Source organism: Dipteris shenzhenensis, chromosome 20 (genome assembly GCF_047967505.1).
Source record: "Dipteris shenzhenensis isolate YYH24624 ecotype China chromosome 20, Dip_SZ_1.0, whole genome shotgun sequence".
NCBI classification, from domain to species: domain Eukaryota; kingdom Viridiplantae; phylum Streptophyta; class Polypodiopsida; order Gleicheniales; family Dipteridaceae; genus Dipteris; species Dipteris shenzhenensis.
In genome coordinates, this window is record NC_141615.1 from 36,777,302 (window position 1) to 36,800,462 (window position 23,161).

Below are 23,161 nucleotides of genomic sequence, written 5' to 3' on the forward strand. Positions count from 1 at the left end.
TGTTTCACAAGAAGTCTTCCCCCTATTATCCACAAGCGAATGTACTAGCTGAGTCTACCAATCATACATTCAAGAGGATCATGTCGCTACTAGTGAATGAGCACTGCATGGATTGGGATGAAAAGTTATTGGCAGTACTATCGGTGTACCACACATCATTCAAGGTGGCCACAGGGTTGACTCCTTTTAAATTGGTGTTTGGGATGGAAGCAATCATGCCCATTGAGCCTATTGTTCCGAGTTTGAGGATTGCGGTGGAGGATAGGCTTCTTCCGCAGGACTCTATGGTATTCTAGTTGGATGTTCTAGACCAATTGGATGATTTGTGGCTGGAGAGCTATTATCTCACCTTGGAGGTTCAAGGTAGGCGTAAGCGGAGGGTGGATTTGGCATCCAAGAAGAAATCTTTTGAGAATGGGCAACTGGTTCTTCTGTTCAACACTCGCCTTGGTAAAATGCCAGGGAAGTTGAAATTGTGATGGTCAGGTCCATTCTAGGTTTTTCATGATTGTGGATCCACATTGTTTTATCTTGCAGATTTGCAAGGGCACGTTCTTCCACATCTAGTTAATGGGTTTCAGCTTCGTCCATACCATCATGACGGCAATCTTCAATGCCCATTCCCCATCTCTAATGAGGCGCAGATTTCTTGGGTTGAGGTGGAGGCAGCCGAGCCATCGCATGAGGACATGTGGCAGAAGCATTCGCGGCATGATGATAGCAGTCTTCTGTTAGCCGCCATGCAACTCACTGTCGTCAGGGCGGGATATTAGCAATCTGAATTACAACTCTTGAGCCATTGTTTGTATGTACCAGTTGCTTGCTACTTGCTCATCGCACTTGCAGTTCTCTTGAGTGCATTCATCTTCCAGCTTTCATCGACGTTTACTGTTATCTCATTTCTTCTCCTTCACCTCGCCATGGGGATGGCTCATGCTCAATTTCTTCCTCTTCTTCTGTTGGTGTATATAGATTCCCAATCAATTGATGCTCGTCTTCAGCGGCTATGGATTTGTAGTTTCAGCAGTATCGATTGGCAAAGGGTGGATGTTCATCTGTTAGCATCAGCGCTTTACCAGCAGTTGGTGGTAGGAATTGTTGTGGAGTTTTTGGATGAGCCTCGAGAGTTGACTATGCAATTGATTCATCAACGTTTGTTTTTGCCTATGGATGGAGGGATGATCGTGCAACCAACGTGTACACCGGCGATGATGGAGGCGGAGTTTGGAGCTCCTACCAGGGGCGAATACAAGCCAAGTGGGTGTTTGGATGCTCAGATGAGGGAGGACTTGTATCACTGGATTCTCGAGTCACTATTCTTGCAGGCGAAAACATATACCATCACTCCTCGGACTCGAGGGATGATAGATGTTACTGAAGAGAGGGTGGTGCCATGGGCTCAAATTCCGAAGGAGAGGATTCATGCAGAGGCTTTACGGGTGGCAACTCATGTGGATAAGAAGCAATCCATGAATTCCAAGATTGGGTAGGTCCTGGAGGTTTTGTTTCCCATTCATCTGGAGTCTACCACGCCTCGAAGGTCGACTGCCTTGGTGCTCACTCTCACCACTTGAGGGGCCTACATAGGATGAATCTGAGGGATCTTCTGGTGGAGTGGCTACGAAACAATAATGGAAGAAGCCTTGCCTTAGCCAGGGGGTGGTATCTCCCCTTGCACCTTCAACTCCTGTACATACTAGTGGTGTGGGAGGCGTTTCCACTAGTGGGGTGGTGACGACACAGATTGCTGTGTCTACACCGATGGCGTTACCAATCATGGCAGAGCGGGTGACGGTGACTCCAATGTCTTCTGCAGCAGTGATCCTAGGCGGTACTCCGGTGGTGGGAGGTTCCCTTATGCAGCGGTGGATGGAGCAGCTTCAGTAGAGTATAGCAACAATGACTGCGGCGACTACTACAACATCAATGGCAGTCTCTGATGCAGCGAGGGTGTCGACGGTAGAAGTGTTAACGGCGATCTTGGAGTCTGCGGGTGTATCGCCAGTGTCTTCTACCGGGTTCAATTTTCAGTCGCAACCTATGCATGTCCAGCTGCAGTTTTGTTCGCATTTGCTCGCGCAGATAGCATCACAAATTGGTGCAAGGGAAGAATCTGCTAGAGTGACCAGTCTGGAGGCGAAAGTCATGCAGTTGCACATGGAAAATGAGTCTCTGCGAGGTCAGCAGGAGCGGGTGCGGCAACTGGAGGACCGGAGGACATTCCTTGAAGCCAGAGTTCAAGTGGCAGAAGCACATTCAGAAGCCACGCAGCAGCTGCATGCGGAGTATGTGTCGAGCGGCATTAAGCAAGAGTTGCTACATCGACGTATTATTGATGCACTGGCGGAGTATTTGCGAGCTTTTTCGGGGAGCGTGTGTGTTAACATGGAGTAGATGGGCCTGGAAGCTCTTTAGGATGATGTGAGGGCGGAATGGGATAGGCAGGTGGCCAGATGGAGTGTGGTTGTTGTTCCATAGATCTATTGGGAGCTGGCTCCGCATGAACAACAACCCAGGACGGATGGAGATGCGGGAGCTGGTGCGGGTTTTGGTTAGCAACAGGGTTCGCAGGTGTGAACTAGTTCTGGACCAAAAGGATCTAGCACTTCTGGTGGTGGTGGTGGTGGTGGTACGAATAAGGGAAAAGGAGTGGTTGCGGAGTCAGTACAGATTGAAGAGGATTGGCAAGCCAAATATGAAGAGCTGGCAGAAGGCATTGTGGAAGCCATTCTCTGCAATAGCAAAAGAATAGATGTGCTGAAGCGGCAGAGGCGTTCACTTTGTCTATGGTTGGAATTGTGCACCCATTCTTTCAGTTTGTCATTTCCTCCTCGTCCTCCTTGGTGGAAAGAGGCAGTTAAGTTTATCAGGAAGTATTTTAATAAGCACACACCTTTTCCAGGGTTATCAGATCCCTCTTCCTATGAGCCAATGGTGATTCAAAGACCTGCAACAACATAGGAACGATGGCAACAACAATTACCGTCGGGTGCATGGATCGATGAAGTATTACCCATAGAGCAGTGGCCTGAATAGCAAGTAGTGGATAGATCCAAGCCTCACCCATTGCAATGGCTGGTGGATCTAGAGCAGGATCACAGATTGAAGATGTTCATGCGGAAGTGGCAATTAGAGATGACTACAGATGCTAGCTTGAGTGGAGCGACGGCACAGTTGCTGACAAAGTTGCCTGAGAGTAGTGATGTAGGATTGAGCAAGAGGGGTGGCATTGTTGCACCTATTCAGTACATTTCTAGCTCGGATGAAGAGTAGAATTATGGCGATGGCTACGGAAGGGCCTCGCGGAATAAAGTGTCGTTGTGTAGCAAAGCGCATACATCACTATAGTGGTTACAGGCAACATCGAAGATGTTTGAAATGCAAAGATGCTTTTGGACAAGGAGGAGAAATTAAAAAGGGATGTTCAAACAGGCATTGTGACTACAGAGAGTGGATGAATTTTTTATTGTTTTTTGGAATGAGATGCTTGGTAATTCTTGTGTACTGAGTGAAGAGAGAGATTTAACTTACCGGACTATGCCTAAAATGATTGCTGCACATACACTTTGCACTGTATGCTTGGTAATTCTTGTGTACTGAGTGAAGAGAGAGATTTAACTTACCGGACTTGGTTCTCTGCCGAGGCTATGCCTAAAATGATTGCTGCACTTTCCCTGACAATAACAAGGATTATTCGGCCAGCGTGGATACTGTATCTCCATAGTGCATCATACCTTTTGTTCTACTAAAAGAAAAATGGATTGAAAAAGTAGGAATTAGGTTACATTTCGAGTTTGCCATTATGTGTTGAATGGAGAAAAATATATAAAACCTTGAGTTGAATAAATAATCTAATGTGGAGGGATTCAAATCCATTCTCAAGCATGACTAGCAGCTAGGTGCAAAGAGCATTCGCCAACTTGTGTGTCAAGGGTTACAAAAGAAACCTATAGGTTGTCTATGCATGCATACTAGATGATGGACTTTCAAATTTTGATGTAACGCACATGTATTGATTTTGGTCTATTTTGCCTAGCTCAACGGATCCTTACTGCCAAGAGATGGGAATGCACTTAGGTTGGTACACACGAAGCCCTTGCTCACCAAAGCCACAATTTCCCCCCTTTTGGTAGGTAGGGCACTTTACACAGCAAATGTACCCGCTAGCAACCTAGTGATAAAGCTTCTAGCTACATGTCATGAGGAGCCAAATTGAAGCCTTACTAGTTGCATTTATAAAAAAATTGATTGAAATTGATGCTTAAAAAAGTGTCTGTTGATATCGTTGGGTCTTATGTGCCCATGTTTGTCCAGGCCATGTGAACGGTGCTTTCCAATGTTGGGCATTATGCCACAATATGTTCCCTTGCCCTGTTGGTTGCTCAAGTTTGCTACATAGTAGCGTTGCAGGTGATTTGCCGGAGATGGAAAAATGGACTCTCCACCCTGCATTGTGGGGTTGGGAGTCGTGTCTCTTTGTTCTACGAGTGGCTGCTGATGGTCGACTCGTCATGGTGCTTTAGTGGGCACTGCTACACATTCTTATTTGTCGGTTGCAGGTTATTGCTAATGCTAGGCTCTCACGGGATTGACGCAATGCCACGCTGCTCATTGCTAAGAAGGCTAGCACAACGCGACGTGGGAAAGGGCTCTTAGAGGGCGTTCCCGCGCTTCTGAGCAGAAATGCCAAGAATTTCTCCCCATCTTTTATGGGGCTTTCATGTTTGCTTTCTACCGCCCCACTGGAGATGGAAAATATGAGTCACCCAACGGGCGGCACGGTGCTACATCGTGACACTAGCCTCTCAGACCAATAGGCGCCCGAGTCGTCAAGAATATCATTCATTACAGAGCTAGAAAGAGGTCCCAAATGTTGCAGGGAGGCATCGAGCGAACGATGAGTGGGAAGCACGACTCCAAAAGATGCTCCTCTGAGTGCGGCGGCCCGGCTAAAGTTTGTGGCGTGTTCACGGAGGCGGGAACATGCTCGTGGGGGGAGCGAGGGGGAGATCCAAATGGAGGGTGGAGAGCGTAAGAAAAGTGCGGAAACGAGGAAAGAAACAAAGTGAGGTGTGAAGGAAGCGAAGCAAGAGGAAAATGCAAGACGAGGAGTTCCAAGTTCAAAGTTTCAACCAAGTGGATGGAGCTGGGGGAGGAAGATGGGAGATGAAGGACGTTGAGGGGGAGATGGCAGGGAGGCCGCTGGAGGTGGATGACCGACGAGAGTTGACTGGAGGAGATTATAACTTAAAAGGACACTACATTCACACACACACACAGACACAGAGCACAGCAGCTCACAGCAGGCAGAGCACAAGCATAGCACGCTGGCTGGCTTTTGTAATTGATTCGGTTCGCTTTTGGTTGGCCACATGAGCTGATCAACAGAATGACGACGCTCATCTTTCAGAAACACAGAGAATCGTCCAGGCAGAAGACTTTCCACATCATGGAATGGCCGCAGGCTGCTTCGGAATCCATTCCTTCCTCCCCATCGCCATGCAATTCATTCCGCCTTCTTCTCCCTCCATAGCTCCCCACCCGGGCGAGCTCCCCGATCCTCCCCCTCTCGTAAGTTTTGGACTCTTTGCTCCTTTTTGCTTGTTTGAATCTCTGCCCTCACAGAGCTCTTGCGAGCCCACAGAAACAACTCCAATTGGCGCTTTCCTTTGGCCCCCTCTTCGACAATCGCAATGCTTCCTCTCCACCTCTCCCTTGTCGTAGCTTGTCTGCATGCAGCCTTCGCTCGCTCCTAGCCATCGGTTGCACTCTCCCCTTGCGGAGAATTCTGTTAGATCCCCCACATAAAATCAACCCCATCCCAGCCTCCTTGCCCTGCTCCTTCTCCTTCCATCTCCGCCCTGCCCTTCTTCTCAGATTTTTCAGAGACGCCTTCCAAGGTCCCAGCTTTATGCTCTCCCCAGCCAATCTCCCCGCCCAATTTGGATACCTTGCAATGCAGCTTTCTTAGGTTTCGCAAATCTTGCTGCAGCAATGCCAGGCCCCGTCCCCTTGAGGGGTCTCCCTTCCCTACACCAGCGTCGATTCGCCTCCATAGATGATGAGAAGATCAGCGTCTCCATGAGCCCCCCTTCAACCTCGTCCCCCCCGATTGATCATGTGGTTGCCATCCCTGTCTCCGTCGCGCAGAAACGATCTCGAAAAGAAGTGCACAGATTAGTAAAAGAAGCTATGGCTGTTGGTGCTCAACCCCACACGGCAGCCAACGTTCCTCCACATCAAGCCCACAATTTAGAAAAGAGTGCCTTCTCTCCCGAACGTCTTGCGATCGCTGCCAAGAGCAGACTCCAAGACAAAGTGTCAGAGAAAAGTGCGGAACAATATTTATCGGAGGAGCGGACTTCCAGCATCCCAGACGGCCAGGTTATCTGCGTTGAAACTGCATCAACAGGCGCTCAATGGAAGTACATGGCGAAGCGGCAGTTAACAAACAAAGCAGCCAGCGCTTTCCAGGTCATCGACACGAGATCGAACCAGAATCCGTTTTCTGTACGTTCACTTGGCCCAGGCTCATCTTTCCGGGACGCTTTGTGTATGGCTTGAGTCTGTTGGCTGTCTGTTTGTGGACATTCATCTCTTGCATGGATCGCCATTTGAACTGAGCAGGTCATTTCTATATTTTCCAGCCCTAACCCAGCTCGGTACAGGAACTGGTGGCCTTCATAAGGTCTTGCGTAGTGCCTGACGGATACCCAGACACTGTGTCTCCCTCTTACGCACCCTACATGAAGTGGCGGGCGTTGAAGGTAGTTTCATTGGACTCTAGCGTGTAATTGCAACTCTTGGAGCTTGATGTATAATTGTCATCGGGAGTCACAGTACCTCTAAAGACAATACTGTGCTTTTGGCATCCTTCCTGAATGCAGTATTTTTTCGGTGGTGCAATGAGTGTCTTCACTACAAGATCTTTACTGCATGCTGTGGGGGTTTCTGGAGGATCAGCCTCTACTGCTGTGGCAGTCAATTGGGTCATAAAGGTACAAGGGAGAATGGTCCGGGGCACACTTTTTGAGTGCCATAGATTGATATAAACTTGCCCATTTTGCTACTAATTTGGACTTTAACAGGATGGGGCAGGACGGGTTGGAAAAATGCTTTTTGCTCGGCATGGAAAGAAGTTTGATTGTGACATGAAACAGGTTTGTGTCTATCCATTTTTAGATGGCCCACAGTAGCGTATCAGCAGAGATTTCCTTTGCGATGTGTCTTCTTCATACATGGTCATCCTAATAACTTTCAATTGGTGGAAGGCTAAATCTCTATTGTTATTTTTGAGCAGCTGCGATTCATGGGTGATCTGTTGATGGAGCTTGGAGCTGCTGTAGAGCTTGCTACTGTAGCTGCACCCCAGCTTTTCTTGCCCTTGGCATGTGCGGCTAATGTAGCAAAGGTTTGCTGACATTTTATGCCCATTTTTCGCTTGTGTTACTCAAGCTTTTTCATTCAACATTATCAACATTCTAGCAGCTTTCGTCCAATGACAAGGTCATCTGCTTTGTGACTTCTTGCAGCTTTGCATCGCTAACTAGTCTGTGTCTTGTGTTGCACAGAATGTTGCTGCAGTAACATCAACTTCAACACGTGCACCCATCTATAAGGCTTTTGCGCGGGGAGAAAACATAGGGGATGTGACAGCCAAAGGAGAATGCATCAGCAATATTGCAGACCTGGTACAGTGATATCTTGTTGATCTCTTTCTCAGCCTATATCAAGAAGCAAGAGACATACAGTTTGGAGTTCTCTATATTGATCCTCATGATATTGGTAACCAGCTGGGAACAGGTCTGGGCATAGCCATTTCAAAACGAAATCCCTCGTTGATGGCCACATTTATGGTACTGTCCTGTGGTTACCTGTGCTGTTCGTATAGAGAGGTGAGTTATTATTGCTCGTCTTGGGAGACTGGCCTTTTTATATGGTGGTCCTTTGTTTCGATGGCTTGTAACACAAGCTGTGCATGCTTCTAAATGCTGCAGGTCAAATCAGTACTTCTTCCAACGTTGAACAGAGCAAGGTTTGGGATTGCTGTGCAATCCTTTCTTAAGACAGGTGTGATAAGCTAATTGCCCTAGGAGGGGGGAAATGGGTTTAAGATGCAATGATTGTAATCAACTTAGATCTGGGAGCTTTGTATGGTCACTGAATGATTCCAACACTTCTTAAATCTCTGAAGGATAATGTGATAATCTGAAGACTTTGATAGTTTGTAAGATCATGAGACTGTTCTAAGATACACCAATGAATTGGCTAATAAAGGAAGCTTGTGTGTGCTAAAAGTCAGGTCTAGGTTACTGAAATGCTCTAGAACATACGTAGCATATTCATTTTCCATAGTTGATACACATGCCTTTCCTCTTCACAATCTTTATGTTGGGAAAATTGCATACAGGGCGAGTTCCAGCATTGGTAGAAGGAAATCAGAAGGAAATTATATTCAATGCTCCGTGGATTAAAGGCAAACCATTCATTCTTGGTAAAGTTAGCAGTTGTGTCATATTATTGTAACCATAATGCTCTTGAATGTCCGTGTTCACCAACGGGCTATTTCTTGATGACATTGCAGGGGCACGTGTTAACGAAGCTTTTCAAAGTCCACATAAGTTCCTCGAACTTCTACCCTTATTCCAGGTTGGTTTGTGTGATATGGCACTGTTTTTAGCAGTGAATGACAATCCATTCTCTATTCCGCCTTTAAGGCATGTTGTTTCCTGTTTTAGCAGATTGCTCTGCTAGATGTAGAGCATGAGTTGATCTAATGTAGCACATGAGTTGGTGTTGGGTGGGAAACTTGCAAGACTATGGTGCTGGTGTAGTGGATAGTGTAAGCTCTGCTTGTGGTTCTTCCATTTTGGAGTCATGTTTTCCCTTGGTTAAGGATTTAGGGTTTAGGGACTCTAAGGATTTAAAGTTTAGTTTGCCTCTTGGATCATGCTTGTCTGGTGTAGTACTTGTTGATACAATTGCATTTGCTAAAGCATTTTCAAGCTAGTTTTTCTTTTTGTCCTCTCTGGTTCCTAGCAGTAACACTCTCTTTTATTTCAGAAAGAAAACTACCTAGTCACCTATAATTCAACAAAGAGGCAAGCATATGTGGTTTTGAAAGAAAAAGCCAGTTCAGATGATGTGCTCAGGGCTGCCTTTCATGTAAGTATCTCTTTATCATGAGCGAGTGGCTTCTATGTATAGGGTGCTTTAGTAATGATACAAGCCATGGTTGTGATAGCTCAATTAAATGCATCTCGTCTTCTGCCTTGTCCAGGCACAGGTGCTCATAAACCTTTTACAGAGACATCCATCGGAAATTGAGAACTTTAAGAGTGCGTCTGTCTCAGTAAATTCCAGAAGTGCATCCAGTCTCACTGAAGATAAGCAGGCCTACAGGTCTGACATGGGTATTGAAGCTGCAATCAGAGAGAGTTGCTACCATGTGTCGGGACTTTTTGAGGCATTTAAGTATCAGGCAAAATGTCAGGTGCAACAAATTTCCTTCATCTCCTTCAAGGGGTTGTGTTTGTGTCAGTTGAGGTAGTTTTGCAATGTGTGGTGATGTTTAATGCGGATTTTTAAATCTGTTATCAGGGCTGGATCATGGCTGAATCACTGTTGAATCCTGGCAATGCCCGACTATATTCTTGGAAAGAGAGTTAAATGGGATCGAGCTAGATAATCTCTTGTGATAAGGATGCCAAGCTATGTTGGACTGAATCTTGTATCTCTTCGGGTAAAGGATCACGAACTGGCCTAAAATCTGGATTAAAGTTGATGGCCCAGAGTGGAAGTAGGTCAAGGTAGTGCTCTGATTGTGGTTGATGGCATTGAATAGGATATCAAAATTCCAGTCAGCCCATTTCAGGGAACTTCGGGAAGCAAAGAAGCTGAGACTGTAATCTAACAAACATCAGAGCTACATATACCTTCGGGGCATTCTTTTCAGGGTCCAGCAAATTGCTGGAACAGTTTTTAGAGTGTTACTAGGCTTATTACCTTAAAGACTTACAATCCTGCAAGAGGTGCCCTCAGAGGTTGAGGAGAAGGGGCAATGAAGGTTGAGTTGGCCTTCCACGACACGTTCTGCGTTGAGGCATTACTGCCACTGCCATCTACAGGCAGTGATGTAAAATGGCTGTTTTATCATACCTGAATATAGAGTTCAACCAGTATAGTATATTAGCCTGTAGTGATTAAAATTTGTTGATTCGTGTTGCATTTATAAGCTTATTTTAGGCCACATTTTACAATCACAAATAAAATGGTGGTACGTTTTACAATAGTTTTAGTTCATATTTTTCAATCGCAATTGTTTTTTGGCCTAAATATGTAGAACAAAAGAGCAAGCATTAGCACTATGCTTGGGGACGAAGAAAGATCTAGGTGGAATGTTCTTCGAAAAGGAAAGGTGGGCTATACCGGCCAAGGAAGATTTAAAAAATTGAGTGGAGAAGTAACCTTGAGATTGAAAGTGGAGCACCATATGAATTCCCAACTGTTGAAAACTCTCGTACTTTTATGGCAGCATTCCTAAGCCATTTTTTTAAAAAAATGAGAGTAAAATTTACATGCAAAAACCTCTATTTCAAAATGTCATATTGATTAGGGAGACCTAATCAAAGACTTAAGCTAACCTAATAATGTAGGATTGTTGTGTGCTGAGAGGGGAGCGTTGAGAGTGCAAGCAAGGCATCTATATATTATCTACAGTATCGGATTGATCCTATTGCTTGCCTTCAAGTCTATGCACCAAGGTTCTATCTATAGCCACTTTTCGCCCTCTTAGCATCCCCCTTAAGTCTATCATCTGGCATCAAGATTATTAGCTTGCCATATCCACATGCACACTTATACCAAACTCTCTTACTTGCCCATGTTCTACATATTATTTAGTTATCGCTTCATTCGGTATGGCTCTTGATTCAGCCATCTTGGCACACAGCAGTTGCGGCGAGTGGTTGAGGCATTGGTGGGTGAGGCAGGCGGTTGAGAGGCGAGTTAAACCAGGGGTGAGAGGTGCAAGCGCATAGGGCAAGGGTAGGTTCGTTGAGAAGGCGAGGTGGAAGCGAGGGAGTGGGAAGCGTAGGAACAGTAGGCAAGGAGAGATGGTAGGAAAGCTCTACAAGCCCTCGACTGTCAACTATGTATATACGCCTTGGTTAGAGGTAGGGGAGGTTGGGAAGAGTACGTTGAGAATTAGAGAGGTAGCGAGGAGGACGAGAGAGGTGCTGAGGGGATTAATTTTGGGATGTAACTTAGGGAGAGGATTAATTTTTGGTTGGATACCATTTAGCTTGGATTAATTTTTGGGGGAGGGGATTAGTTTTGGTTGGATATCATTTAGCTTGGAGTAATTTTTTGTGTCACGGGAGGGGGGGAACTAATTATTGGGGCATATTACAATTTAGAAAAAAGGTTGAGTAGGGGGACATTTTTGTCTTTGAGTGAACCTTGGGTTAGAAAGCAAAGGATTAAAGTTCTTTTTCTCCAATGGGCAAATCTATCCTCTTGCTCATTGGTCCCTAGGTAGGTCTCTAGATAGGGCACCTCTCTTCATTCTTTGCCTTAGTCACTAGTATATCTACCTCGATTTCTTGCGTGACTCTAAAAATGAACTACTTGATTTGATTAGTTGCCGTGTTCGGTTCATCCATGACCTTGTCTACAAAACAGGTCATTCTTGGCTACAAGTTCTTGCAATGGGCATCCCTCCAACTATCGGTGTTGCTCTCATGATTCAAGTAGAGAAACCTAAAAAGTAGAGTATAACCCACTTGACCATCGAATAGACCTACTAGTGAGTCATGCACTATGGATGCCTTATGATATTGCCTACACCATTTTCTTGAGGCTTGTACACATTATTGATAATAAGAGACACTGCTCCTTTCATGTATAACGTTAAGCTCTCAAGAAAATCTTGATGTCTTGATCTTGTGTCTGGCTGGTCGAGCTTTGGGGGCTCTCGTAGAATTTGTAGCAGAACAACTTGTGGAAGATCCTCAAGATACTCTTTTGGCTCGAGGTACCTCATTATGTGGCTATTGGTTCTCTAGTGTCTACATCCTTCAAGTTATTTTCTTTGGCACATTCCAAGGATGCGCATCATGTGCTTGCAAGTGGTTTTCATCCACCACGGTAAATTATCGGCAAGTACCTTCAACTTGGCTTTTCACCAAATGAAGCTCAAAGCGGATCCTCCTTGTTTGCTAGTACTACTAGCTCTCAACTAGGGTCCCTTGAGATGAGAGTTGCCAGTTGTCGGGGTAACATGTATTGAGATCATGTTGCTAGTTCACTCTCTAACTCTCTTAATCTACTTTCTTTGTTATGTTGACACCAATGTTTCTACATCTACATTTTGACAATAAGGTCTAAGAAATACCATGCACAACCCACATATGTTTCTTCTAGAGTTGCTTTTCCACTTTTAACGCTTGGTTGGTATAGACATCAAGTTTTAGTTTCCATGTGAACCCAAATGAACCCTATTGATCGTGGTCTTCATAGCTTTTGCTTGGGTGATTTGGGAGCCTTGCACCTCTAACTTTTTGGGCAATGCATCAATCTCCCTTCTATCCCTTCCTTCGCTTGAGTATTGTATTGGATCACTTGGTTGAGAAGCCAGTTATTTAGAATATGCTGCAAAGTATTAATAGCCCAACTAAGGCATCTCACCATAACATTTTCACTTATAGAGAGTCGGTCCTTATCTTGAAAATACAAAATCTTAGATAGCATATGTGGGCGAACATCTTCATCCTCCTTCTCAACTATTGCTCTCACAATTGCCTCAGTAGACTGGTCCTTTGTTGTTGATTCAGCTCGATGGCTAGTCACTCAATTGGCAAGCTTGTTGTACTTGACGATTTGCTAGCTAAAGGTCTTGTCCTCTTTCTTCAGGAGAGGATATCTTTGTATTTAAGGTTTCTTAGGTGGTGCCTGAGAAGCCTCCTTCTTGAAGTGCCTCTTCCTTTTAAGCCTGGAAATTTGTTGAACTTAGGAACAAAATCAGTTTGCTCTAAAGTTTCATTAGTGTCATCTTATATTTGGGCAAGTTTAATTGCTTCTTCAAAGGTCTTGGGAGAACTTCTTCTCACCTCAAACTTGTACGTGTCTTTCAGATCTCTCATGAAGGCTCCTTATCTTTTGGAATTCATCGATTTCCTTAACTTAAGGACTACCTCCCTATAGTTTGCTATGTACTGGACTGAAGTGTTCTTATTCATGCTACAATTGTCCCAAGCTTCCCAAGCCGTTTCTAGCTCATTTTGAGTAAACTTTTTAAAAAGAAAGCTGTTCAAAATTCAAATTCAGCCCCCAATACGTAGGGATCCTATCATTTTCCTTGAAGCTCATCCACCATTTATAAGCCTTATTTCCAAGAGAAAGACTCACTTCCATGACTTGCTTTTTAGAACGGGTGTTCTTGAGTCGATGGAAGTCTTGCCATTTTTGCAAGAACATATTTATCACATCCTTATCTCGTTCTTTCTCTTCACCATTGAAAATTGGTAGTTTTAAGTCCTTAAGAATGTTAGAGGTCTCTCTAAGTCAAGAGGTGGACCTCTCGATTTGATTGGCAGTCGTCGGTGATTGTGCCATAGGAATTATCAATTGATTGGATAACTTGGACATGGGCTTTAGTTAGGGCCTTCAATGTATCATTAATAGACCCTAGTTGTTTTTCTATATTGAGCGTTTGATTTTCTAGTTTGATAAATTTTGAATACGGAATTCCGTAATCACTGTAATCAATATTCTCCACTTCCATAGTACCCTCATGAGTATCCTAATGAGTTTCCTCTTCAACTATCACTTTTCCTTCCGTTTTCAATATTACCTAGGTCTAGGTGTGACCCTTAACCCAAGCCCTCAAGGCGTCACTAATGCAAGTATTGTCGAGCCCTCTAGTTTCTTGCTTCACAATAACCAATCCATGGGATTTCACGATTATGGCTAACGTAACACAAGTCAACCTTGGTTCAATCTTAAAGTAGTATGTAGACTCTATAATTCTATTTGAAAGAAGAGAAAAAGGACTCTGGGAAAACACTCTTTAAAAAGAAAACACCGTAATGTGACCTAACAAAAAATGATTGTAAAATTATTTCTCTCGAGTTCTTAGAAGCTACTCGCACTGTCCCTTCACTACTTCATATCGTTTTGCTTCTCGGATTTGACCTACTTTAACTAGTATGGCTCTTAACCCATTCAATCATGTATCCACCACTTTGGTTGACTAGACCATTCTTCCATTGGCTATCACACTCCTTGACCTCCAAACTACTAGCATCACAAACTAAGCATATAACTTTGTAACACTTGCTATACTCCTCGTCGTGTAAGTGATTCTCATTATCCCCAATGTGGCACTCTAACTCCACCCATCCTCACATTTGATCAACCCTGCACAACAATCACATCATCCATGTGTCCCTTAGGGACTTAAATTCATAGATCTTCATTCGATGGAGCAAATAAGTTTGCTGATTCTGCTTAGCACATTTGACAATCACAGGCTATTTGTCTGCACAAACCAATGTTTCCCTTAGTTTGCTCAAACCCCTTCAAGTCCTCCTTATTTCTATCTCCTAATTGCTACCATTTTGTTAGGAATACTCCTAGCTCTTCTCAAATTTACCAACCCAAATATGCAAGTGAAAATAGGTTATCATACCACTTCCAATTGCCAGCCCTTGACCAAGAAACATTCTAATCACATGCATCATAACACAATCTCAAGTGAGATCGAAAAGGGGTGAAGCTTGATACTATCTTTGAAGTCGAACAATCATCCATCAAGTTGAAAAAATGGCAACCAGTTCTTACCACATTTGGTGATGAGGACCTAGCCATTCACCACATTAGCATCCTCCATAGCTTTCTACGTTTGACAACATTGCAAGGAAGCCAAACTCTCCACTGTGGCTACCCTTAGCATCAATTACGAGCCTAAAGTATTAGGATGGGCATAACTACATCCGAGCTCGTTGAACATCCAACACACAATACCTCTTATGTATGCCACAAGGAAAAAAACAGGTGCGAATATTAGCGAAATGGCGAATCTAGAGCCTTCTTGAGTCCCTGAGCTGACATTTATAGCTTTGAATTTGATAAATTCGCCCAAAATTTAACCTAACTTTCTCATTTAAAGCTCCAAAATTAGCTTTCTAAGTATTCAAATCAATCAACAACGATCATTGCATCCATTTATCAGGTTTGATTTTTCACATTCTAGCTTATAGAAAACTTTTAATATGAAGTGTAAGTGTACTTAAACCCACTGAAGCCTTGAAAATAGTAGTATAGGCTAATATTTGTAACTCGTAACTATATATTGGGGAAAGTTTCACCCAATGACGTGTACTTCCATAGCTGTGTTCTGGAAAGATTTGCCGAGGACCTACTCTTGCATAGTTGTGTTCGTGAAAGATTCATCCAATGAGGTACGTTGCCATAGTTGTGTTCGTGAAAGATTCGTCTAATGAGGGACATGTCCATAGCGATGTTCCCCATCGTTTACAGACTAGAGCCGACCATGGTGCATTGAATGCATTCATAGACGATCTTGGGCACCACCCACTAAACACTCGTCAAGGTCATGGGTTGGTGGAGATGCAATCTCCACTGGTGGATCAAGCCCTCTTAAAAGAATACCACATGGTGACCACTTCCATTGATGGTTGAGAAGGGCCATGTGTCGGCCTTTCTGATCGAAATCCTAGCGGATTTCGCTCGCGGCCTACCGGTCGGTCGTCGGAATCCTGCGGGATTGCCCTCTGGGAAAGGCCTCCCCATGGCCTTTCCCTACTCATTATATGCCAGACCTTTCACCAAGCGCCAACATAAACTGATACATTGAAGAGACCTTTCTGATCATCATCTTGAGAAACAGAAGAGATCGCTAGAATAGAATGGCAGGGGACGAGGACGATGATTTGCCCAGAGACGCCAAGCTCGTCAAGAATATCTTGAAATCCATGGGTGTCAAACAGCACGAGCCCCGCGTCGTTCATCAGTTCTTGGATTTCTGGTACCGCTATGTCGTTGAGGTTCTCGGCGATGCCCAAGTCTACTCCGAGCATGCTGGCAAGCCTGTCATTGACTGCGACGACGTCAAACTCGCCATCCAGTCGCGCGTGAATTTCTCCTTCTCTCAGCCTCCTCCACGCGAGGTATGTCAAACATTCCCTTGGTATATCGTACTTGATAGTGCTTCGTTTTTTGTGGTTAGTCTAGAGAACGTGGTGTGCGATCTGTAGTAAGAGTACGCTGAAAGCCTGTAGCGAAGGGAGAGAGCTTTCCTAGGGTTTGCTGTTTTCTTAGAGGTTTCCTTCTGTCACGGCGGTGCATATTACCCCCCCTAAAAATGAAATGGAGCTATGTGTGGGAGAGGGGCTGCATTGTGCTGAAATTTTTCCTCTTCCTAAGGCAGGAAGACAAGACTAATGAACCAAGCCAAGGAAGGTGGTAATTTGAGGGAGCCCCTTGAAACGGTTGTGGACTAGCAGCTGTCTCAAGAATTGGAGAAATCTGATACGCAAGAAGCTGGGTGTGCAAGTTGGATGCAGAATGGTCTGGAGCTGCTGTGGTCGACGTATTGGAGCAAGCGGGATCTTGTTCTCTTGGAACCCACTATAGAAGGATATCAATGTTCCTAAGCCACAGAGCGGCAAAGATGAAACGAAGTCCCAGAGGAACAAGGGGAAGAAGAGCCGTTTTGTTGTGCTGCATGGTCTTCATGATAACTATTGTAAATCAAGCTAGCATATGGAGCCACGTCAGACGGGGTTGGAGTTGAGATCGGTGGGCTAGGAATCATGCCTAAAGACCTGGATAAACTTGAGTTGCTTCAAGATGTGGTATACGTGTGATGCTTAAGTATAGAGATTACCCTGCTATGCGTGATGAAGTTCATAGTTTTCAACGTTGTGGGTGACTGTCGTGAGGTTAAAACTTGCACTTATTGTTAAAGAATGAGTTTGGGCTAGCCTTTGTCATGGCTGAGTCTGCCCTTCACCTCTGGAGTGCTGATAGAAACTCAGTATGAAGACTTTGTATAAATGGATGCTCAAGTATGTGTGGGTGTGTGGATTTGTATGTGTGAGAGCATGTTTTTATACTATGGTCTACCCCCACTGTTGGGCGCTGATGATGTCAGTGGGGATGTCATAGTAGCTAGTCCCTGCTATGCGTGATGGAGTTTATGGTTTTCAATCTTATGAGTGACTATCGTGAGATTGAAACTGCACTATGTTGTGCTTTTAGAGGATGAGTTTGGGAATGTTCCTGGATTCATCTAGATATATGTGCCCAATGATCTTCTGGAATATGAGGGGAATTTGCAGTCGTATGAAGGAGATGGCGCAACATCGTGTCTTCCTGCAAGAGGTGAAGCTTTGATGAGCTTGGTTTCAAACTTTCTTTGCTGGGGCTTTACACATCCCTAATACATAGGGGTTCTGGAGGTGTTTCGTATAGTAGTAAAGAGAGGTATGAAGACCAAAGTCGTCCATAGGGATCTCGAAGGACGATTTTTGATGGGTGGTTTCAAGTCACTTCCTCTGTATACATTCAATGATTCAGCTTGCAGGAGTGTGCCATGGAAAGACTAACGATGGAAGGCAGGCTACATTAGGAGAGGACTGGAATATGGTAGATTAGATGCAAGTCTCTGCATAATGATGTGACCTAGGGCCTCCCTTTTTGGTGACCTACCACTGTGGACAGTGGCTGAAAAATAGTTGGCACTGACTCAGATGACATAATGGTAAGATTCCAAGCCCTGATGGGTTACCTGCTTTATTTTGCAAACACTTCGTGGATTTGTACTGCTAGGAATTTTGTGTAAGAAACCTGAAAGCTGTCATATGCATCCTTTTATGGATGACGTGGCAGAGCTCTACCCTTTTTCTGACACGGACAGCCAAACCACAGAGCAACCATGGGAAGCAGCTTAAAGATAAGAAGCTGCTTGAGGGGCTGTCATAGGACAACGAATTCCAGAATTAACAGAAAACCATGGGAAAGCCAACATGCTGTCCATCGAGCCCTGCAAGCAAGGAGTTCTATGCAGGCAGCATAGGCCGCCTGGGCAGCCCAGCAGCACAGCAGTTGCATGCAGGCAGACATGTTAAATTTACCTTCTGAAATTTTTGTCCATATTGTTGCCTGCTGATATTGCGATAAATTCTTAATTGGTGTTGCTCTATCAGCTATCTTTTCTAAGCATTTTGTACTTAGAAAGGAGAGACTACAATGCACTATATAGTCTTCACAAGCAGTTGTAGCTTGAATGAAGAGAAAATAAACTACTTTTTGATTAGTCTTCTCCTTTCCTGCTAGCCTTTGTCACGGCTGAGTCTGTCCTTTGCCTCGGGCATGCTGACAGAAACTTAGTACAAAGACCTTTGTATCGATAAATGCGCGCGCGCGTGCGAGAGAGAGAGAGAGAGGTTATATATGTGTGGGAGCATATGCTGATACTACGGTCTACACCCATTGTTAGGCGTTGATGATGTTGGTGGGGATGTCATAGTAGCCAGTTCTTGCTATGCATGATAGAGGTTTATGGGTGTGATTGTCATGAGATTGATGTGGCAATGTTTGTTGTGTTCTCAGATGATGATTCTGGGCATGTTCTACCACCATGCACAAATCTGTCTCGTTATCACACACATACACATGTATATATATGTAGGCAATGGACGGGGCCAGTTGACAGTCAATGGGGCTAGCCCAATTGTTAGGCTGGCTGTTTTGCTACCTTTTCTGTTTAGAAATAACAAGTGGAAAATGTCAGTAAGTTAATCTTGTTTGGTGTCTGTAGCAGTTGACTGATATCAATATAATGGCTCAAAGAGAGAAAAAGCTCTTATTTTGTATGTATTGTGTTGGCATGATGTCAGACTCTCTTGGAGTTGGCCAGGATAAGGAATAGCATTCCGTTGCCCAAAACAATAACTGCGCCAGGTATGGCATTGCCTCCTGAGCAAGATACTCTAATTGCACCAAATTATCAGCTGGCAGTACCAACAAGGAGTGCTGTTCAGGTAGAAGAGAGGGAAGTGGATGATGATGGGGAGAATCAGGCATCTGTGAATAATAATGAAAAGAGTGGGATGCAGTTTTCAACTTCACAAAATATGGAGCAGGACATTGCTCGGAAGGTTACTTTTAGCCTTGCTGGTAAGAGGCCCAGGAGTTAATCATTCTGTACATTGAATGGTTGTAAAGAAGGTAAAAGGACCGCTTCGGATAAATTGATAAAGGAAGTAAATATGTCAAATTGTTTTTTTGTATGCGTGCATTCAGTTGATGTTCTACTAGAGTCCTCTAATGCATGAACGGATTTAGTCAACCGGTTTTGAAGGTAAATCATGTGCTTGCTGTGTTTGGCGAAGGTTGTGTGATGAGAGCATCGAGCTAAAATTGGATGGGTTGGTTTCATTTACATGGTCACACAATAGACTTTGACAACAGGGTGCACTGATGGGCAGTTAGAGAATTACATTTTAAAAATAGTTTAAGTGCACGTAGATTCCAGAATCTTTCGAAACCCAGATTGCAAGCTTATGCTCGGGCACTGATGAGAACATAAGCATAGCTTTGCTTACTATGTTATTAATATTAATCATTTCTCATTTACTCATAACTTTGTCTAAAGTTGCTAACAAACTTACTCCCTTTGTTCTTTTGCTTGTTCTATAAAAGAGTTTAATTTTGTACGATTGGATATATTCTAGTCTTACAAAGGTATATCTTTCTATCACTTAGCGGACATGCAAATTCTTTGAATTTTCGTCCAAGTGGTTCAACTATATCGAAATATCTTACGTATGTAGAAGCCCCAACAGCTAAAAAGTCTTTAGAACAACAAACTGAATTTGTACGATTGGATATATTCTAGTCTTACAAAGGTATATATTGGATATATTCTAGTCTTATGAAAGTATATGTTGAGAAATGTTTTAATTGCATGTACCACATTGCAAATGTCTTATATGTATTTACAGGGCCAGGTATTCGTTGGATGTACAGACCTCCATCCTCCCCCTATTTCAGAGATTCCCTAGGCAGTGAGCTTAGTTCTCTGAAAACACACTGGGTTGACTACCAATGTTCATGAGCATAATAGAAAGTTCGTTTCTCTATAGACAAAAAAATGGGCTGACAAGTGCATCACATGTAGGTGACCCTCATGAGGGCTGCCATATGTCACATAGCGGGATCTGACTAGAACTCCAACTAAGAAGGTGAAACATCTAAAAATCTCTTGGTACGTTCCATTCTTGAGAGTGAGAGTTGGGCTTTGATGCAAACAAAGGCTTAACAGCATTCTTTGATCTCACAACTATCCTAGGGTAAAAAAGAAAGTATCTTGTATGCAACTGCATGCTGTAGGCTAAGCCCTCTTGTATCTCTGAGATTGACATATGATTGACGTAGAGATTTGACATTGTTCTATCATTGGGAGTTTGATATTGCCCATCGCTACTACATGGATCACCATGAGTTTTGTATCTTTTGGCATACCCATGACCTTTGCCTCCGAACTCTCAAAGGTTATAATTTCAAGACACATGAAGAATAATGTGTGGCAACTGCACATTCCATGCCTAAGCTTTAAGCAGATTGTTTCTTTGTCATCCTTTCCTCGAAAGCCTCCTTTGGTTGAAGGCTTTATCTTCCATCACATCAAGGATTTTGAATCGCTGTTTCCTTTCCTGTAATACCAAAGGTGGCTCAACTACTATTGTTGTAGGTTAATTTTGAAAGGCACTTTGTTATGTTGTGGCCCAATGACTTAAGCAGACTTAAAGGAGATTTGATGCTTCTCGACTCATGTTCGTCGACGCTCTTTTAAGAGCAACTATTTACAACTTATTATTCTAGAGTAGCCACACCAATTCTATTGACTTGGCCACTAGTCGTTGAGTTGTCCAGACACTTTATACATCCTCTTTATCAAGTAGAATAGTCACAGAATTCCTTTCCTCTTGTTTGTCACCATTTACTCCTCAGGAAGATCTGTTACTTAGTAGAGTTTCCAGGTAGTCTCTTTGGCTACTAGAGACTTCTACTTAGGGGTCGCTACCTCTCTGAGATCTTGCACAATGGCTTAGGCATGGTTCTCTGAGATTTGGCGGGGGGGGTGGGGGGCAGTCGGGTGGTGTGAGCCCGCCTTAATTGATCTAGATTCTTCAATGGTTATCACATAACAAGGTGGTTTTTTTTTTCATATAAGTTTTGGCTAAGTTTATCTTTCAAAGGTTTTTAACGCTTGTCGCTGCTCAACACGTGTCACCTCCTTATCCCCTTTTATAAGTTTTTCCAAGGGTTCTTTGTGACTAGTCAACTTGTGAGTCGGTTGACTTATTTCAATCAATCCTACCTTGATTAGTAATCATACAAGAAATCCATTTTCTTAATTAGTAACACGTGTCACCCCCTTATCCCATTTTATAAGTTTTTCCAAGGGTTCTTTGTGACTAGTCAACTTGTGAGTCGGTTGACTTATTTCAATCAATCTTACCTTGATTAGTAATCATACAAGAAATCCATTTTCTTAATTAGTAACACGTGTCACCCCCTTATCCCCTTCTATAAGGTTTTTCAAGGCTTGTTTATGACTAGTCAACTCGTGAGTTGGTTGACTTATTTCAATCAATCCTATTTTGATTAGTAATCATATAAGAAATCCATTTTCAATGCCATTTATTGGCTTTTTTTTGGGCATTTCATGGAATTTAATTACTTTTATTCTAAGGTTATTTTCCAAAGGCCAACCACTTCTTAAAAGAGGAGTTGGTTTTCTTTATTGGCAGTTTTACTAGTTCTTGGGTGGAAATGGCTCAATATATTTTTATGGGCAAGGAAATTTACATATGGCAATCTTTTCTTTGTCTATTGTTAATCAAAAGTGGATAATTATTACCATGATTTCATGGAGAGCTTTTGATCCTACGAGGGAAATTCAATTGAAGGAAGATAATCATGCTTACATTTTCATTTTTCATTTCATAGACTCATCTGCTCCTTTGGTAAATTCTTAATAGCAAATTATTTATGGGATTCATTAGAGAGGTCACATTCATAGTCACATATTTTTTGACTCTATTGTCTTCTTGCACTGTCATTTTATTTTGGCATTTTGATGCAACATGTCTTTTATTTCTCCACATTTTTTGGAAAAGGAGTAGACATCACCCTTGACCTTTACAAAAGGCTAGCAAGAAGACCCTCCACAATTTTTGAAAAAGGAGAAGACACTACCTTTGACCCTTGCAAAAGGCAAGCGGTAAGACGGTCCTCCTTCTTTCATATACTTGCACCCACATTTGAGAGGATTTCCCTCATTGCCATTTGAAGGAGGCATTTCTCTCCTCTTCAATAGACGGAAGTACTATTTATAGAGAAAACCAATGCATGTTCGTGAAAGTTGATCATATGCATATGCACTTTACTTAGTCATTGTGTGAGAATGACTAAGGTATAATGCATAAAGACTCTTAAGGAAGTTAAGAAACCTTAGTGAGTCACATGTATTAACTCACTACTCTCCTTATAGAGTGAGTTGTGTCAGTTAATACCATGTCTACTTTCTAATCCAAATCCTTTGGATAATAAGACTCTAATTAATAAAGGCTTCTCCCTTAGTTGAAATCTACTAATGTTAGTGCAATACTATACTTGTTTTGTATTAAGAGGGAGTGTTGAGATTTGATTGGAGTCACATAGGTCCACATCCATGTAATTGGTGGATGTGGATCATGGAATTAAAAAATGAGGACTTTGTTCCTATTTAATGGGTGGTCGCCCCCCTTTATGGCGTGGATCATTCTTAGCCTTTTCTATTATGAAGGTGATAGCTGATCTATTCTACTTGATTGGCTCTAATTCCTTGTGTGGTTCTCCATTTCTCTCCATCTTTCCTCCCTTTTAAGCTTCACCTCACCTTGAGCATTCTCTTGCACTTGTTACAAAGGACACGTGCAAGTAGGAAAAATATTTAAGAAATAAAGATAAAACTCAAGCATGGCCAAAGTGCTCTAAGAAAGTGGGAAAACCAGCAATTGCACCAGGTGAAACCTACTTTCAATACCACTTTACCAAAGACAATGAGAAGTTCTTTAGCCTAAAAGTC

General features: G+C 43.2%; 2 protein-coding genes across 2 annotated transcripts; both read left to right on the forward strand.

Moving 5' to 3' along the window:
- The first annotated feature begins 5,851 nt into the window (after window positions 1-5,851).
- LOC147889602 (protein root UVB sensitive 6-like) lies at window positions 5,852-10,181 on the forward strand. Its single transcript, XM_087391775.1, has 13 exons — window positions 5,852-6,510; window positions 6,669-6,767; window positions 6,888-6,998; window positions 7,089-7,160; window positions 7,301-7,411; window positions 7,572-7,691; window positions 7,794-7,895; window positions 7,998-8,070; window positions 8,411-8,494; window positions 8,585-8,649; window positions 9,064-9,165; window positions 9,281-9,493; window positions 9,601-10,181. The coding sequence occupies exons 1-13, from the start codon at window positions 5,995-5,997 to the stop codon at window positions 9,667-9,669; spliced, it is 1,737 nt and encodes a 578-aa protein (XP_087247901.1). The 5' UTR covers window positions 5,852-5,994; the 3' UTR covers window positions 9,670-10,181.
- Window positions 10,182-15,913: 5,732 nt separating this feature from the next.
- TAFII21 (TATA binding protein associated factor 21kDa subunit) lies at window positions 15,914-19,316 on the forward strand. Its single transcript, XM_087391736.1, has 2 exons — window positions 15,914-16,190; window positions 18,924-19,316. Exons 1-2 carry the CDS (start codon window positions 15,930-15,932, stop codon window positions 19,221-19,223), a joined length of 561 nt encoding a protein of 186 aa, XP_087247862.1. The 5' UTR covers window positions 15,914-15,929; the 3' UTR covers window positions 19,224-19,316.
- The last annotated feature ends 3,845 nt before the right edge of the window (window positions 19,317-23,161 follow it).

Bases quoted from the DNA above. Each gene is read 5' to 3' on its own strand.
- LOC147889602 (XM_087391775.1), top strand. From the start codon at position 5,995: ATGCCAGGCCCCGTCCCCTTGAGGGGTCTCCCTTCCCTACACCAGCGT. The intron at 6,768-6,887 runs GTAGTTTCATTG...TCCTGAATGCAG, and splicing joins TGAAGTGGCGGGCGTTGAAG to TATTTTTTCGGTGGTGCAAT. The intron at 7,692-7,793 runs GTACAGTGATAT...ATTGGTAACCAG, and splicing joins TCAGCAATATTGCAGACCTG to CTGGGAACAGGTCTGGGCAT.
- TAFII21 (XM_087391736.1), top strand. From the start codon at position 15,930: ATGGCAGGGGACGAGGACGATGATTTGCCCAGAGACGCCAAGCTCGTC. The intron at 16,191-18,923 runs GTATGTCAAACA...GCATGATGTCAG, and splicing joins CTCAGCCTCCTCCACGCGAG to ACTCTCTTGGAGTTGGCCAG.